Source organism: Ranitomeya variabilis, chromosome 1 (genome assembly GCF_051348905.1).
Source record: "Ranitomeya variabilis isolate aRanVar5 chromosome 1, aRanVar5.hap1, whole genome shotgun sequence".
NCBI classification, from domain to species: Eukaryota; Metazoa; Chordata; class Amphibia; order Anura; family Dendrobatidae; genus Ranitomeya; species Ranitomeya variabilis.
Window position 1 is genome coordinate 440923487 of NC_135232.1, and position 17829 is coordinate 440941315.

At 47.8% G+C, this 17829-nt stretch overlaps 1 protein-coding gene across 2 annotated transcripts in view; it reads left to right on the forward strand.

Moving 5' to 3' along the window:
• The window catches only part of LOC143764048 (uncharacterized), an 84037-nt gene that overhangs the window by 50071 nt on the left and 16137 nt on the right, over positions 1–17829 (forward strand). The window contains exons 1-2 of one of the 2 annotated variants that reach the window (XM_077249327.1): positions 11863–12086; positions 12290–12584. In XM_077249327.1, the coding sequence (XP_077105442.1) occupies positions 12509–12584 (76 nt within the window). In that variant the 5' untranslated portion in view covers positions 11863–12086; positions 12290–12508. Of the gene's footprint in view, positions 1–11862; positions 12087–12289; positions 12585–17829 lie in introns of those variants that run through there. The other variant, XM_077249328.1, reaches the window with a different exon arrangement.

A 17829-nucleotide genomic window follows, 5' to 3' on the forward strand; every position in this document is an offset into this window, starting at 1 on the left:
CAGTGGAGGAGTATTTAAAGTAGGGACCGCAGACAGGCTTCAAAGGCCTAACATAAGAAAATGGGCTGGCTGTAGGCACTTTATAATTGGTTCCAGGGGTACACGGGCAGCAGTGGTCTGGTCAGTGGAGGACTAGTGGAAGGAGGGACCGCAGACAGGCTATCAAAGGCCTAAAATAACAAACAATAGGCTCATTGCAGTTTTACAGCGGTTACATGGATAGACGGGCAGGCAGCTTGGTGGTGAGTGGAGGAGTATTTAAAGTAGGGACCGCAGACAGGCTTCAAAGGCCTAACATAAGAAAATGGGCTGGCTGTAGGCACTTTATAATTGGTTCCAGGGGTACACGGGCAGCAGTGGTCTGGTCAGTGGAGGAGTATTTAAAGTAGGGACCGCAGACAGGCTATCAAAGGCCTAAAATAACAAACAATAGGCTCATGGCAGCTTTACAGCGGTTACATGGATACACGGGCAGGCAACTTGGTGGTGGTGAGTGGAGGAGTATTTAAAGTAGGGACCGCAGACAGGCTATCAAAGGCCTAACATAACAAACAATAGGCTCATGGCAGTTTCACAGCGGTTACATGGATACACGGGCAGGCAACTTGGTGGTGGTGAGTGGAGGAGTATTTAAAGTAGGGACCGCAGACAGGCTATCAAAGGCCTAAAATAACAAACAATAGGCTCATTGCAGTTTTACAGCGGTTACATGGATAGACGGGCAGGCAGCTTGGTGGTGAGTGGAGGAGTATTTAAAGTAGGGACCGCAGACAGGCTTCAAAGGCCTAACATAAGAAAATGGGCTGGCTGTAGGCACTTTATAATTGGTTCCAGGGGTACACGGGCAGCAGTGGTCTGGTCAGTGGAGGAGTATTTAAAGTAGGGACCGCAGACAGGCTATCAAAGGCCTAAAATAACAAACAATAGGCTCATGGCAGCTTTACAGCGGTTACATGGATACACGGGCAGGCAACTTGGTGGTGGTGAGTGGAGGAGTATTTAAAGTAGGGACCGCAGACAGGCTATCAAAGGCCTAACATAACAAACAATAGGCTCATGGCAGTTTCACAGCGGTTACATGGATACACGGGCAGGCAACTTGGTGGTGGTGAGTGGAGGAGTATTTAAAGTAGGGACCGCAGACAGGCTATCAAAGGCCTAAAATAACAAACAATAGGCTCATGGCAGTTTTACAGCGGTTACATGGATACACGGGCAGGCAGCTTGGTGGTCAGTGGAGGAGTATTTAAAGTAGGGACCGCAGACAGGCTATCAAAGGCCTAACATAACAAACAATAGGCTCATGGCAGTTTTACAGCGGTTACATGGATACACGGGCAGGCAGCTTGGTGGTCAGTGGAGGAGTATTTAAAGTAGGGACCGCAGACAGGCTTCAAAGGCCTAACATAAGAAAATGGGCTGGCTGTAGGCACTTTATAATTGGTTCCAGGGGTACACGGGCAGCAGTGGTCTGGTCAGTGGAGGAGTATTTAAAGTAGGGACCGCAGACAGGCTATCAAAGGCCTAAAATAACAAACAATAGGCTCATGGCAGCTTTACAGCGGTTACATGGATACACAGGCAGCTTGGTGGTGAGTGGAGGAGTATTTAAAGTAGGGACCGCAGACAGGCTATCAAAGGCCTAACATAACAAACAATAGGCTCATGGCAGTTTTACAGCGGTTACATGGATACACGGGCAGGCAACTTGGTGGTGGTGAGTGGAGGAGTATTTAAAGTAGGGACCGCAGACAGGCTATCAAAGGCCTAAAATAACAAACAATAGGCTCATGGCAGTTTTACAGCGGTTACATGGATACACGGGCAGGCAGCTTGGTGGTCAGTGGAGGAGTATTTAAAGTAGGGACCGCAGACAGGCTATCAAAGGCCTAACATAACAAACAATAGGCTCATGGCAGTTTTACAGCGGTTACATGGATACACGGGCAGGCAGCTTGGTGGTCAGTGGAGGAGTATTTAAAGTAGGGACCGCAGACAGGCTTCAAAGGCCTAACATAAGAAAATGGGCTGGCTGTAGGCACTTAATAATTGGTTCCAGGGGTACACGGGCAGCAGTGGTCTGGTCAGTGGAGGACTAGTGGAAGGAGGGACCGCAGACAGGCTTCAAAGGCCTAAAATAACAAACAATAGGCTCATGGCAGTTTTACAGCGGTTACATGGATACACGGGCAGGCAGCTTGGTGGTCAGTGGAGGAGTATTTAAAGTAGGGACCGCAGACAGGCTTCAAAGGCCTAACATAAGAAAATGGGCTGGCTGTAGGCACTTTATAATTGGTTCCAGGGGTACACGGGCAGCAGTGGTCTGGTCAGTGGAGGACTAGTGGAAGGAGGGACCGCAGACAGGCTTCAAAGGCCTAAAATAACAAACAATAGGCTCATGGCAGCTTTACAGCGGTTACATGGATACACAGGCAGCTTGGTGGTGAGTGGAGGAGTAGTGCAAGGAGTGTCTGTCCCAGTACTCCCAAAATATAAATAGATGTTAATGTCTCGCAAAACAACCACAACAAAAAAAAAGGTGGCATACTTAGGTACAGGGGTGGGCTCATCTACTGAGTTTCTGACATAGTAATTTGGCAGTAACTATTTAATGGTGCCAATATAGGACACAGACACAGACTACTTTAAGTTGCATCATAGATGTCTACAAATTTGTATTGTCAGTGCCAGACATTGAATGATGTCAGCGAATAGACTAAAGATTGGTGGAGCTGTGCGACATAATTTTGGACGTGGTAGAGCACATTTTGAGCTGGGGTAGGGGGGAACTCTCTTGAGGCCGGCGGGACCGCCCCAGGGCCCCTCATGTTACAACGGTGTGTCTGACGTTGGGTGCGCACCACCACCGCCAGAGACACTACATTGTACTATGAGGGACCCAGTAGCAATGCCGTCAACCAAAAGCGAGCACACCCACCTCTTCAGACAAACAGCAGTCTCACGGGTGCTTGCGCCAAGTCGCGATACCACGGCCTCGTGTGGGGAGTTTTGCCATTTAGGGAGGTGTAAACATGTCGTATGCTGTACAATCAGCTGCAGCAAATTAGACATTAGAAAAGTAATTCACAGGCAAGAGCTTTTCATAGGAAAGCTAGGTGTCGGCCGGGCAAGGTGGGGCAAAAGATTTCGAAATCCAGTTGTGGTTCATTTTAATGAATGTTAGATCGTCAACATTTTGGGTAGCCAGACGAGTCCTTTTTTCGGTTAATATTGAACCTGCAGCACTGAATACTCTTTCTGATAGGACACTTGCTGCCGGGCAAGCAAGCTCCTGCAATGCATATTCTGCCAATTCTGGCCAGGTGTCTAATTTGGAGGCCCAGTAATCAAATGGGAATGACGGTTGAGGGAGAACATCGATAAGGGATGAAAAATAGTTAGTAACCATACTGGACAAATGTTGTCTCCTGTCACTTTCAATTGATGCAGCAGTACCTGTCCTGTCTGCGGTCATAGCAAAATCACTCCACAACCTGGTCAGAAAACCCCTCTGTCCAACGCCACTTCTGATGTGTGCACCCCTAACACTCCTAGTCTGCTGCCCCCTGGAGCTCGTGTGAGAACGATCACGTGCGCTGTGTGCTGGGAATGCCTGAAGCAAACGGTCAACAAGAGTTGATTGTTTGGTTGCTAATATTAGTTCCAAGTTCTCATGTGGCATAATATTTTGCAATTTGCCTTTATAGCGTGGATCAAGGAGGCAGGCCAACCAGTAATCGTCATCGTTCATCATTTTCGTAATGCGTGTGTCCCTTTTTAGGATACGTAAGGCATAATCCGCCATGTGGGCCAAAGTTCCAGTTGTCAAATCTCCGGTTGTGATTGGTTGAGGGGCAGTTGCAGGCAAATCTACGTCACTTGTGTCCCTCAAAAAACCAGAACCCGGCCGTGACACGCAACCAATTTCCTGTGCCCCCGGGAAAGGTTCGGCATTAAAAATATACTCATCCCCATCATCCTCCTTGTCCTCCACCTCCTCTTCGCCCGCTACCTCGTCCTGTACACTGCCCTGACCAGACAATGGCTGACTGTCATCAAGGCTTTCCTCTTCCTCTGGTGCAGACGCCTGCTCCTTTATGTGCGTCAAACTTTGCATCAGCAGACGCATTAGGGGGATGCTCATGCTTATTACGGCGTTGTCTGCACTAACCAGCCGTGTGCATTCCTCAAAACACTGAAGGACTTGACACGTCTTGTATCTTAGACCACTGCACACCTGACAACTCCATGTCTGCCATCCTACTGCCTGCCCGTGTATCCTCCCACAAATAAATAACAGCACGCCTCTGTTCGCACAGTCTCTGAAGCATGTGCAGTGTTGAGTTCCACCTTGTTGCAACGTCTATGATTAGGCGATGCTGGGGAAGGTTCAAAGACCGCTGATAGTTCTGCATACGGCTGGCGTGTACAGGCGAACGTCGGATATGTGAGCAAAGTGCACGCACTTTGAGGAGCAGGTCGGAGAACCCAGGATAAGTTTTCAATAAGCACTGCACCACCAGGTTTAAGGTGTGAGCCAGGCAAGGAATGTGTTTCAGTTGGGAAAGGGAGATGGCAGCCATGAAATTCCTTCCGTTATCACTCACTACCTTGCCTGCCTCAAGATCTACTGTGCCCAGCCACGACTGTGTTTCTTGTTGCAAGAACTCGGACAGAACTTCCGCGGTGTGTCTGTTGTCGCCCAAGCACTTCATAGCCAATACAGCCTGCTGACGCTTGGCAGTAGCTGGCCCATAATGGGACAACTGGTGTGCAACAGTGTCATCTGCCGATGGAGTGGTTGGCAGACTGCGTTCTGTGGAAGAGCTGTAGCTTCTGCAGGAGGACGAGGAGGAGGAGGAGGAGGGGGTGCGAACGCCTACAGCCAACTGTTTCCTAGACCGTGGGCTAGGCACAACTGTCCCTAAATTGATGTCGCCTGTGGACCCTGCATCCACCACATTCACCCAGTGTGCCGTGATGGACACATAACGTCCCTGGCCATGCCTACTGGTCCATGCATCTGTAGTCAGGTGCACCTTTGTACTCACAGATTGCCTGAGTGCATGGACGATGCGCTGTTTAACATGCTGGTGCAGGGCTGGGATGGCTTTTCTGGAAAAAAAGTGTCGACTGGGTAGCTCGTATCGTGGTTCAGCGTACTCCATCAGGGCTTTGAAAGCTTCGCTTTCAACTAACCGGTAGGGCATCATCTCTAACGAGATTAGTCTAGCTATGTGGGCGTTAAAACCCTGTGTACGCGGATGCGAGGATAAGTACTTCCTTTTTCTAACCAGAGTCTCATGTAGGGTGAGCTGGACTGGAGAGCTGGAGATCGTGGAACTTTCGGGTGTGCCGGTGTACATGGCAGACTGAGAGACGGTTGGAGACGGTATTGTTTCCGCCGGTGCCCTAGATGCAATATTTCCACCTACAAAACTGGTGATTCCCTGACCCTGACTGCTTTTGGCTGGCAAAGAAACCTGCACAGATACTGCCGGTGGTGCGGAAAATGGTGGCCTTACAGTGACGGAAGGGATGTTGCGTTGCTGACTAGCTTCATTGGCCGAGGGTGCTACAACCTTGAGGGACGTTTGGTAGTTAGTCCAGGCTTGAAAATGCATGGTGGTTAAGTGTCTATGCATGCAACTAGTATTTAGACTTTTCAGATTCTGACCTCTGCTTAAGCTAGTTGAACATTTTTGACAGATGACTTTGCGCTGATCAGTTGGATGTTGTTTAAAAAAATGCCAGACTGCACTCTTCCTAGACTCGGATCCCTTTTCAGGGATTGCAGACTGAGCTTTAACCGGATGGCAACGCTGTGCTCCAACAGGTTTTGGCTTTGACACGCGTTTTGGGCCAGATACGGGCCCGGCAGATGGAACCTGTTGCGATGTTGATGCCTGCTGCGGCCCCTCCTCCACCTCCGCTTCTGAACTACTGCCGCCTGCACCCTGTTCCCCCAATGGCTGCCAATCGGGGTCAATAACTGGGTCATCTATTACCTCCTCTTCGAGCTCGTGTGCAACTTCGTCTGTGTCACTGTGTCGGTCGGTGGTATAGCGTTCGTGGCGGGGCAACATAGTCTCATCAGGGTCTGATTGTGGATCTGTACCCTGAGAGGGCAATGTGGTGGTCTGAGTCAAAGGAGCAGCATAGTACTCTGGCTGTGGCTGTGCATCAGTGCACTCCATGTCAGAATATACTTGTAATGGGCATGGCCTGTTAAATGTTTCACTTTCTAAGCCAGGGACGGTATGTGTAAAGAGCTCCATGGAGTGACCCGTTGTGTCGCCTGCTGCATCCTTCTCTCTTGTTGTAGTTTTTGCTGAGGAGGACAAGGAAGCGACTTGTCCCTGACCGTGAACATCCACAAGCGACGCGCTGCTTTTACATTTACCAGTTTCGGAAGAGGAGGCAAAAGAGCTAGAGGCTGAGTCTGCAATGTAAGCCAAAACTTGCTGTTGCTGCTCCGCCTTTAAAAGCGGTTTTCCTACTCCCAGAAAAGAGAGCGTTCGAGGCCTTGTGTAGCCTGACGACGAAACTGGCTCCACAGCTCCAGACTTAGGTGGAATATTTTTATCCCCACGACCACCTGATGCTCCACTACCACTACCATCATTACCAGCTGACAATGAACGCCCACGACGACCTCTTGCACCAGACTTCCTCATTGTTTTAAAATCTTAACCAAAGTAACTTTATTTGTTGCTGTCAAACAACTTACACGGTGAGCTATAACTTCAGTATGATTTCAATATCCCTTAACAGGTTGGTGAGACCACAAGGAAAATCAGGCACAATGTTACACACTCTGTTTTCTGTGGCACAAAATCACAGAGATGACACACACGCAGGACTGTCACTCAAGCACTAATGTCAATATTAATCTCCCACCTAATTTTTTTTTTTTTTTTCCTCAGGGAGACTTTAGAAACCAAATAATATTAAAAAAAAAAAAAAAAAAAAAGGCTTTCTATGGCCCACAATTAGAGAGAGAGAGGTGTCACACCCAGGAGTCAAGACTGGCGCACAAGCTGAAAGGGCAATATTACTCTCCCACTGTTTTTTTAAGTTTTTTTTTTATTTCAGGGAGACTTTAGAAACCAAATAATATTAAAAAAAAAAAAAAAAAAAATAGGCTTTCTATAGCCCACTGAATGAGAGAGAGAGGTGGCACACCCAGGAGTCAAGACTGGCACACAAGCTGAAAGGGCAATATTACTCTCCCACTGTTTTTTTATGTTTTTTTTTTTTTTTTTCAGGGAGACTTTAGAAACCAAATAATATTAAAAAAACCAAAAAAAAAAATAGCCTTTCTATGGCCCACTAAAAGAGAGAGAGAGGTGGCACACCCAGGAGTCAAGACTGGCACACAAGCTGAAAGGGCAATATTACTCTCCCACTGTTTTTTTATGTATTTTTTGTTTTTTAAGGGAGACTTTAGAAACCCAATAATATTTAAAAAAAAAAATAAATAGGCTTTCTATGGCCCACTGAATGAGAGGGAGAGAGGTGGCACACCCAGGAGTCAAGACTGGCACACAAGCTGAAAGGGCAATATTACTCTCCCACTGTTTTTTTATGTTTTTTTTTTTTTTTTTCAGGGAGACTTTAGAAACCAAATAATAAGAAAAAAAATAAATAAATAAATAGGCTTTCTATAGCCCACTGAATGAGAGATAGCACACACAGCAGTGGCACACAAGCCCTGACTGAGGCCAATATTTTTCTCCCACTGATTGATGTAGTGTTTTTGTGTTGAGGTAGATTTTAGAACACAAATCACGGAAAAAATAAATAGGCTTTCTATGGCCCACTCAGTGAGAGATGGCACACACAGGGATGGCACTGTAGCAGAAATGCCAATCTTAATCTCCCACAAAAAAAAACAAAACAAAAAAAAAAAACTGTCCTACAATTACTATCTCCCTGCAGTAATGTAAGCCAGGTATGGCAGGCAGCAATAGGAGTGGACTGATGCACAAATTAAATAAAAAGTGTGGACAAACAAAAAAGATAGCTGTGCAGAAAGGAAGGAACAAGAGGATATGTGCTTTGAAAAAAGCAGTTGGTTTCCACAGTGGCGTACACACAGCAATACAGCTATCACGGAGCCTTCTAGGGCAGCCCAATGAGCTACAGCGCTGAGGGGAAAAAAAAAAAAAAAATAGCTTCCACAGTCCCTGCACACCGAAGGTGGTGTTGGACAGTGGAAATCGCTGCAGCACAAGCGGTTTGGTGGTTAGTGGACCCTGCCTAACGCTCTCCCTGCTTCTGACGAAGCGGCAGCAACCTGTCCCTAAAGGTACCGTCACACTAGGCGATATCGCCAGCAATCCGTGACGTTGCAGCGACCTGGATGGCGATATCGCTGTATTTGACACGCAGCAGCGATCTGGATCCCGCTGTGAAATTGCTGGTCGCTGCTAGAAGGTCTGCACATTATTTGGTCGCTAGGTCGCCGTGTATCGCCGTGTTTGACAGCAAAAGCGACGATACCAGCGATATTTTACACTGGTAACCAGGGTAAACATCGGGTTACTAAGCGCAGGGCCGCGCTTAGTAACCCGATGTTTACCCTGGTTACCAGCGTAAAAGTTAAAAAAACAAACAGTACATACTCACCTGCGCGTCCCCCAGCCTCTGCTTCCTGACACTAAAGCGCCGGCCCTAAACTGAAAGTGAAAGCAACAGCGGTGACGTCACCGCTCTGCTGTTAGGGCCGGAGCTCAGTCAGCGTCAGGATGCAGAGGCTGGGGGACGCGCAGGTGAGCATGTACTGTTTGTTTTTTTAACTTTTACGCTGGTAACCAGGGTAAACATCGGGTTACTAAGCGCGGCCCTGCGCTTAGCAACCCGATGTTTACCCTGGTTACCCGGGGACCTCGGCATCGCTGGTCGCTGGAGAGCGGTCTGTGTGACAGCTCTCCAGCGACCACACAGCGACGCTGCAGCGATCGGCATTGCTGTCGCTATCGCTGCAGCGTCGCTTAATGTGACGGTACCTTAAGCTCAGATCAGCAGCAGTAAGATGGCGGTCGGCGGGAACGCCCCTTTATAGCCCCTGTGACGCCGCAGACAGCAAGCCAATCACTGCAATGCCCTTCTCTAAGATGGTGGGGACCAGGATCTATGTCATCACGCTGCCCACACTCTGCGTTCACCTTCATTGGCTGAGAAATGGCGCTTTTCGCGTCATTGAAACGCGACTTTGGCGCGAAAGTCGCGTACCGCATGGCCGACAAGCACAGGGGTCGGATCGGGTTTCATGAGACGCCGACTTAGCCAAAAGTCGGCGACTTTTGAAAATGATCGACCCGTTTCGCTCAACCCTAATTACCACTAGCTATGTGTGAACCCCTGGATGTTTGGGTTCAGCCAAACAGTTAAAATAAGTTTGGTTTGGGTACTGGAACAGTACCCCCAACCAGGACCCCATTCACATGAATGGAGGGCTCGAACATCCAGTGTCTGCCAAGCTGTCATGTGCATGACAGAGCGGCAAAGGTCTAATATGGTCTCCCATTATAGCTCCTTAAACTAGTGATGTGGCTCCTATATATTAAATGGTCCCTCATTCTTGACTTCAGACACTTAAAATGCCCCATAATGGCCCGATTATTCTTCTGTCACTCATAATGGGCAATATACATGCATATTGTGCACCAATCCCCCTCATTCTGGCCTAATATACTTATAACTAGCTATTGAACCCTTTCTACGCTCGGGTGGCGAGCATTTATATTGTTATATGGTCTCCATCCTGGTCATGTGCTGCTTCCATCCTGCACCCTAACCTGGTCGTGTGCTGCTACCATCTTGCGCCTCCATCCTGTCATGTGCTTCTCCCATCCTGCTCCCCCATTCTGTCATGTGCTGCTTCCATCCTGCGCCCCCATTCTAGTATGTGCTGCTTCCATCCTGCGCCCCATTCTGTCATGTGCTGCTCTCATCCTGCGTCCCCATTCTGTCATGTGCAGAAAAAGTCACTGGATTGCTGCGTTGATGTATTTTCTATAAATATTCAGTAGAAAGTAGCTGGATTGCTCCGCTGACGAATTTTATATATAGATTCAGTATAAAATGGCACAAGAAACTGCGCAGGCGTCGATTCCGGTACCATAACCCTCCTGGGCCACAATCCTCATCCCCGGATGCGTAAGTTGGAAAATGGCGTCTGAAGTGCGCTATATGCATGCTCCATTTCCAACGGAGGAATCATGTCCCAGCCTCCGGCCCGAAGAGACCCCGCGGCAATACCAGATAGGTACCGTATATTCTCGAGTATAAGCCAACCTGAGTATAAGCTGAGACCCCTAATTTTGCCACAAAAAACTGGGAAAACTTATTGACTCGAGTATAAGACTAGGGTGGGGAATGCAGCTGCTACTGGTAAATTTCAGAAATAAAAATAGATACCAATAAAAGTAAAATTAATTGAGACATCAGTAGGTTAAGTGTTTTTGAATATCCTTATTGAATCAGGAGCCCCATATAATGCTCCATACAAAATACGCTCCATATAATGCTCCATAAAGTTCATGATGGGCCCATAAGATGCTCCATACAAAAATATGCCCCATATAATGCTGCACAAAGGTTAATGATGGCCCCATAAGATGCTCCATAGAATAATATGCCCCATATGCTGCTTCATAAAGGTTCATGGCTCCATAGAATAATATGCCCCGCATGCTGCTCCATAAAGGTTGATGGCCCCATAAAATGCTCCATAGCATAATATGCCCCGTATGCTGCTCCATAAAGGTTGATGGCCCCATAAAATGCTCTATAGCATAATATGCCCCGTATGCTGCTCCATAAAGGTTGATGGGCGCCATAAGATGCTTCATAGCATAATATGCCCCGTATGCTGCTCCATAAAGGTTGATGGGCCCCATAAAATTCTCCATAGCATAATATGCCAAGTATGAGTAGGAGAGGACACCGGCACGCTATGGTGGTCAGGTGCTGGTGTCGCCGCTGGCTCAGACCCCCCGACATTTGCGATATTCACCTGTCCCCATTCCACCACCGCTCTGTGTCTTCCGGGTCTCTGGCTGTGATTGTTCAGGCAGAGGGCACGCACTAATCTCGTCATTCCTCCCTCTGACCTGAACGTCACAGCTAGAGGGGACAGGTGAGTATAGCATGGCTCACCCTCCCCCATCATACCCACCCTCCTGGCACGTCCCTGCTTCTCCGTCGTTCCAGGCTGGCAGCTCCTTCCAGTGCTGAGTGGTCACATGGTATCGCTCATTAAAGTAATGAATATGCGAGCCATGCCTATGGGCGTGTCGTTGCGTCCATATTCATTACTTTAACGAGCGGTACCACGTGACTGCTCAGCACAGGAGAGGAGAGCTCCCGGCGCCGGGATGATGGAGATGGAGCGAAGGAGGGCGAGTATGATAGGAAGAGCTGCGGGCGTCGGAGAGATCGCGGTATGCATTCAGTGCTTACGCATACCGTGATCTCCTGGGCTGCGTCACTCTGTGGGGTCCAGACTGCGCAGGCGCGTCACACTTGCGCAGTCTATAAAGGCTTCAGACAGAGTGACGCTCCCAGCATTATATTATAGATGTTACCAATATTACTACTCATATGCTCAATACGCAATGTTTCCTATTGTGGCTTCCATACACATATAATGATCCTCATTCTATTCCATTTGTACTTATCATTGAAGTAAAGGTGTGGATGCTATTCTCTTTCAGACAGCAACATGACCAAATAAACAGTTTGGGAGGGTAGCTCATTCTGACAGATTCCTTTTAAAAGAGAACCTGTCAGCACAATACTGTAATAGAAAGTAAAGACATGGCTGTAATGGTGCTTTAATATTGATTTAATTTCAGAAATCTGCTTTAATGAATAGGAGATTTCAGACAGAGGAGGCCGGTCACTGAAACAGCAGTAATCTGTCATTCACAAACTGGAAGCAAGTGGAGGGGCCGGGGTATCAGACAGAAAGACGACCCAGTGTACAGTCCAGCCCCTGTGCACCGAAGTCTAGCAGAAAACTTCAAATGGAACTTAACAAAAACAGCACAGCGGATTTCATCACCAAAAGTATTAATGTACGGTAATCAGTATTACAGCAACATTACAGCCATGTCTTTACATTACAAAATTGTGCTGACAAGTTGTCCCTAAGCAATGTTGTGAACTTACAGATTATAATAGCTATATTGATGATTTTCTTTATCGCTACTCATTATTAATTTTATTCACTCTTGAGAATGTAAGAGTTAAAAGCTAACAATAACTTGCTTGGTTTCAGGACTTTTTTGATGTATTGACTGACAAATAAACAGCATGTCCAGCTGTTGAGAAGAGCTTGATTTAATGCCTCCCATCTTTCCTGAACCTGGCCTATGGACTTTTACTGTGGACCTTTTTACAATCTACAAATTACATACAATTTAAGAATTTACTTTGGGGAGATTGAAAACTCCACTAGCAAATAACTTTTCAAGATTGTCTTTCTACTAAAGCGAATATGACTTTGTGCATGTACGGTAAATTAATGGAGGCTGGTAGGAAAACGCAAAAATTTGAAGTTTTTCTGGAGCCTGGTGAGTATATCTAACACAAATTGTTCTTACATTTTGCTTGTACCATAATCAGTCCTTAAGCCAATATCCTTGAATTAGGCTTTTGGTTGATTCTTCTGGGTTGAAAAATTTGTTAAACATTCCACTATTCTTGGTCCAACTAAGGTTGGCTATATACATTCGTTCTGCATACAGCAGTTTCTCTCATCACTTGGCTCAGCTGAACATCCTGTATGTGGGAAGAGGAGAAAGCTCTGCCACTCTTCACCAATGGTAGCCCATCTCTTTGAAGACAGCCATTTGTCAGCATTAGTGGGTGGCTAGAACCCAACTTTTGTTTCCACTTTCAGTTCCAGTTAGGAACTTGCAGCTCTCAGGCGCCCCCTTTACCCTCGATTCAGTCAGTCAGGGAACGGCACCTAGGATAAGTGGTCGCCGGAAAAGCTGCCTTGTTGCGTACTGGCTATCAGGCACTCTGCAGCGATGGCGATATGTATATTACCAGTCCCAGGCCGGAAATACACACACACACACACACACACACACACACACACACACACACACACAAACCTCCATTCCGTCACTGTCAGGGTTCTCCAATACCACCAGGACACCATGCTGCCACCAGTTCCTTGTTTGATAATAAAGCCTATATTGGGTCAGGAACCAACCCACAGGGTAGCGTGATTTTGGCTCTGAATACATGTTGGTTCGATCATAGAACAAAAGAACTAAACTAGTCAATTTATATGATTACTCCAGAAAATACAGGCAGTGTTTACAAAAGTACAAAATATATTACAAAAGATGAAAAAATACAATATGTATAACCGTTGCAAACAAAAGGGATTAAAAGAAGAAACTTACTCTGTCTCCAATATGACAGGTTGATAAAGGGAAGGAGAACCTTCACAGGGAAAATGGTTCAGCAGCACAGCCTCTTGGCTGCTTCTCCTGGCATGTGACGCCTTCCTCATTGAGCGTCAGAGCTTTATGCTTTCCTGCTGCTGACCTCACTTGGTGGGCTGAGTTACAGAATGTACGTGCCTTTTTGAACAGTTATTAAAACTTCTGCTTGCCATAACTCTGGCTAGGAAGCTCCCAGAATGACGCCAGGGGTATTATATTTTCTATTACAAAATTATCTTTCGTTTGATACCAAATATTATATGTCTGAGGGCTACTGAGTGGCAGAAACTGTTTTCTGATAGCGCACAGGTTGTAAAAACATTGCTGGGTGTAGCCTAAATTATACTGATTCTGAAAATATAGGTTTCCTGTCTCTAGGATAAAGGTGTGTTATACAATTTGAGTTTGAACAGACAAAGGACCATGTGGCTGGAAAGAAAAACACATTTAACTGGTCAGAAGCCATAAAAGTGACCAACAGCTGAAAACGAGGGGGAGAGAGGGGGAAGGTGGATTGTATTTCACACAGACGGAGTGAGGGGCTGGAAGCTGCGAGGGAAATTGTTTGTGAAGGTTGTCATTCACAAACCAAGGAAATGCAACAGGCATCTCTGGATGGGTACTTCGGTTATTTAGGAATTACTCAGTTTCCTGATACCTCCCCTTTTGGACTGCATTACGGAGGCAGGACCTCTTGGTACTCCTCCTTGCGCACCTCTGCAGGCTCACCCTTCCGGGATAATCCGTCTGCATTACCATGCTCACTGCCTTTTTTGTGCATAACAGTAAAGTCATACTGCTGGAGGGCAAGACTCCAGCGTAGCAACCTTCCGTTGGTAACAGACACGGTATGCAGCCAACTCAGGAGGTTGTGGCTGGTCACCATGGTAAATGTGCACCCATATAGGTAGGGCTGCAAGCATTACAGGGCCCACACCATGGCCAGGCACTCCTTCTCTATGGTGGAATAGGCCACTTTCCTAGGCAGGAGCTTCCATGGGGTGCTCTTGGTTCCCCGAGACAACCTGGCTGAGCACAGCACCGAGGCCAAACTTGCTGGCGTCGGTCTGTACTAAGAATGGCCGACTGCTGTCTACTGCCCTTAGCACATGGGAGCTGCTCAGGGCTGCTTTTAATGTCCAAAAGGCCACCTCAGTCGTTTGCCCACTTGACTGTATGGGATAGGTTCCTTTTGGTGAGGTCCGTCAAGGGCTTTGCAAGGCTACTATAGTGCTGTATAAAGCACCTATAGTACCCTGCAGTGCCCAAAAAGGACATCACCTGCTTTTTGGTCCTGGGGATGGGCCAGGACATGGCATCTACTTTCCCAGGCTCTGGCCTCATAGAACCCTCACCTACCCAGTGCCCCAGGTAGTGGACCTTGCTCATGCTCACCTGGCACTTTCCCGGCTTGATGGTTAGGCCTGCTTTATGGATGCGCCTGAGCACCTGCTAAAGATGCTTGAGGTGCTCCTCCCAGGAGGAACTGAAGACAGCAATGTCATCCAGGTATGCCACCACTCACCTCTCCAGTCCCTGGAGCGGGTGGTTGACCATATGCTGGAATGTGGCAGGGTCATTCTTCATGCCAAAAGGCATGACCGTGGACTCATACAGTCTGAAGGGGGTGATAAAGGTGGACTTCTCCTGTGCCTTGGGGCTCAGGAATCTGCCAATATCCCCGACTCAGATCCATAATTGATAGATAGCGTACGCCAGCTAACCACTCAAGCAGCTTTTCGATGCGTGGCATTGGGTGGACATCAGAGGCTGTTATGGTGTTGAGCTCCTGGCGCATGACGTGCGATAGAATGTCCGCCGGATGGGGGAATGATTCCCGGTGTCCGCTTCATGAACCGCTAGCTCAGTCCTCAGTCTGTTGGTAAACATGGCCCTGAAGGATTGCAGCGTGGCTCACAGCTGCGACCGCTGGTGTGCAGTTAGCGAGGCGCTTAACTCCACATCCTCTCTGGACCTGCCGGCCTTAGCTTGTTCCAGCATGTCCAGAAGGGGGTCTTCCTCCCAATCCTCAGGCAGGTGGCAGACCGGTAGGACGCAGGCTCCAAGTTCTTGATGAGCTTTCATCATATTTTTCGTGGAAGGCCTTCCGCCTACACCGAGTGTGGTCAAGAGTGACCCCATAAGTGACTGGGTTGAGCTCTAGGTTCATTCTTGGGCATTTTGGTCGTACCAATGATTCTGGTCAGCCTGGGCCTGTGCCTTGTTGTCTTGCGCCAACCTCGTCAAGGTCTGCATCTTGCCATGGAAGCGCAAGACATACTCTATGATGGACACTTCTGAATGGCTCAGCTCTTCCAGTATTCCCTTACCAACCTAAGGGGTCCCCGCACTCGCCTGCCGTGCAGGATCTCAAAGGGGGAGAACCCCCATCAAGGCCTTCAGAACCTCTTGGTAAGCAAATAGCTGGTGTGGGAGGTACCGCTCCCAGTCGAGTCCCTGGGTATCAACCAGTATTTCTAACATCTGTTTGAGGGTACTGTGGAAGCGCTCACACAAACTATTGGTTTAGGGGTGATAAGTAGGGTTGAGCGAAACGGATCGGTCATTTTCAAAAGTCGCCGACTTTTGGCAAAGTCGGGTTTCGTGAAACCCGACCCGAACCCAGCGTGGGATCGGCCACATGGTCGGCGATCTTCCCGCCAAAGTCGCGTTTCGTATGACGCTTTCCCCGCCATTTTTTCAGCCAATGAAGGAGTGTGTGCAGCGTGATGACATCGGTTCCGGCTTGCTTTGTGTGGCGTCACATGGGGTAAAACCGCCATCTTAACGTTTGGGATATAGCGATTTCCACAGTGAAACACAAACTTTGCAGGGACGGAGGAGAGAGAGAGAGAGAGAGAGAGAGAGAGAGAGAGAGAGAGACTGAGACCTGGCATTGGGTTTCGTGTTTCGGTCGGCCCCCCGACTTTTCACAATAATCGGCTGATTTCACACAATCCGACTTTTGAGGAGGTCGGGTTTCACGAAACCCGACTCGATCCTAAAAAAATAAGTCGCTCAACCCTAGTGATAAGCACTCGATACCAGGCGCTTCACTTGCATTTTCTTATTTTCTTACAGAGAGTTTCCATTAGGCGAGACATGAATTGAGCCTCCTGGTTGGTAAGCATCTCCCTGGGAAATCCTACTTCGAAAATGTGGCCAACAAGGCATCTGCCACCTTATCCGCCCTAGTTGAGGACAGAGCCACTGCCTCTGGATACCAGGTAGCTTAGTCTACTACAGTAAGGATGTAATGCTTTCTAGAGCTGCTGGGTATGGCCAGTGGTCCCACAATGTCCACAGCCATCCTCTTGAAAGGCTCCTCTATCACTGTCAAAGAGATCAGGGGAGCCTTGGGGGCAGGCCCCGACTTCCCCACTCTGACATGTGATAGAGGAGCTGCAGTAGTTGGTTACATCTGTCCCCATCTTGGGGGAAGTCTTGAGACAGCCGGGCCTTAGTCTTGCTGATCCCCAAGTGTCCTGCGGGTGGAATCTCATGGGCAATCCATAACAACTCACCCCTAAATTGGTAGGGTACAATCAGCTGTCTTTTCCTCAACCACTCCTGTTGGGCTTTGCCAAGAACCGTCTCCTGGTACAACCTCCCTTGTTCCCAGAATACCCTCTCCTTATCCGTCTCAGAGGTGGGCTTCTCGGCTAGGTTTCTCAGGGCCTCCAGGCTAGCATCGGAATGCAGGGTAGCCTGAAACTCCTGGCTGGAGGCAGCCAGAAGTGACGTTAAGGTCCCTTCCTCACGGGGACCCTCTGGGACCTGCTCTGGGTCCGTCTTTGGTTCAGTCATCCCTCTGACTGAGGAAGGTCAGAAAGCAGATCATTACCTGCATTCTGGGCACTCTGATTGCGGGTGAGAGTGGCTATAAAGGCTGTCTCCACCAGGATTACCTTAGTCCCATCAGCCTGCTCATCTATGGGTACTTTCCCAAGAAGTGATCCTGAAAGCTGGAAAATTGCACATGTCTGAGGCTTTTCTAAGGCGCTTGGAGGGTATAACCTAATTTAAAGAGGACCTGTCATTTGGTATAAAAATGTACTCCGGAAGCACTGGAGGAGCAGGACACAGTAAGAGGAGCTCCTGAACAAACTTGAATTTATACCTTATAATGAGAAGATTGGAGGACATATCTCGGAAATCTACAGATATGACAGAATACTAAACACATCGGACAAAGATTTTAAGGATTTTAAGCTATGACAAGAAAAATTCACATGAAAAACAAGAAGCAAAAACAGGTCAAAATTACCAAGTGAAAACTCAGCAAAAAGGCAACATCAAACCCTAACAGAACCCAACGCATACCCAAGGTAAGGGCTAAATGCCAATACATTGCTAA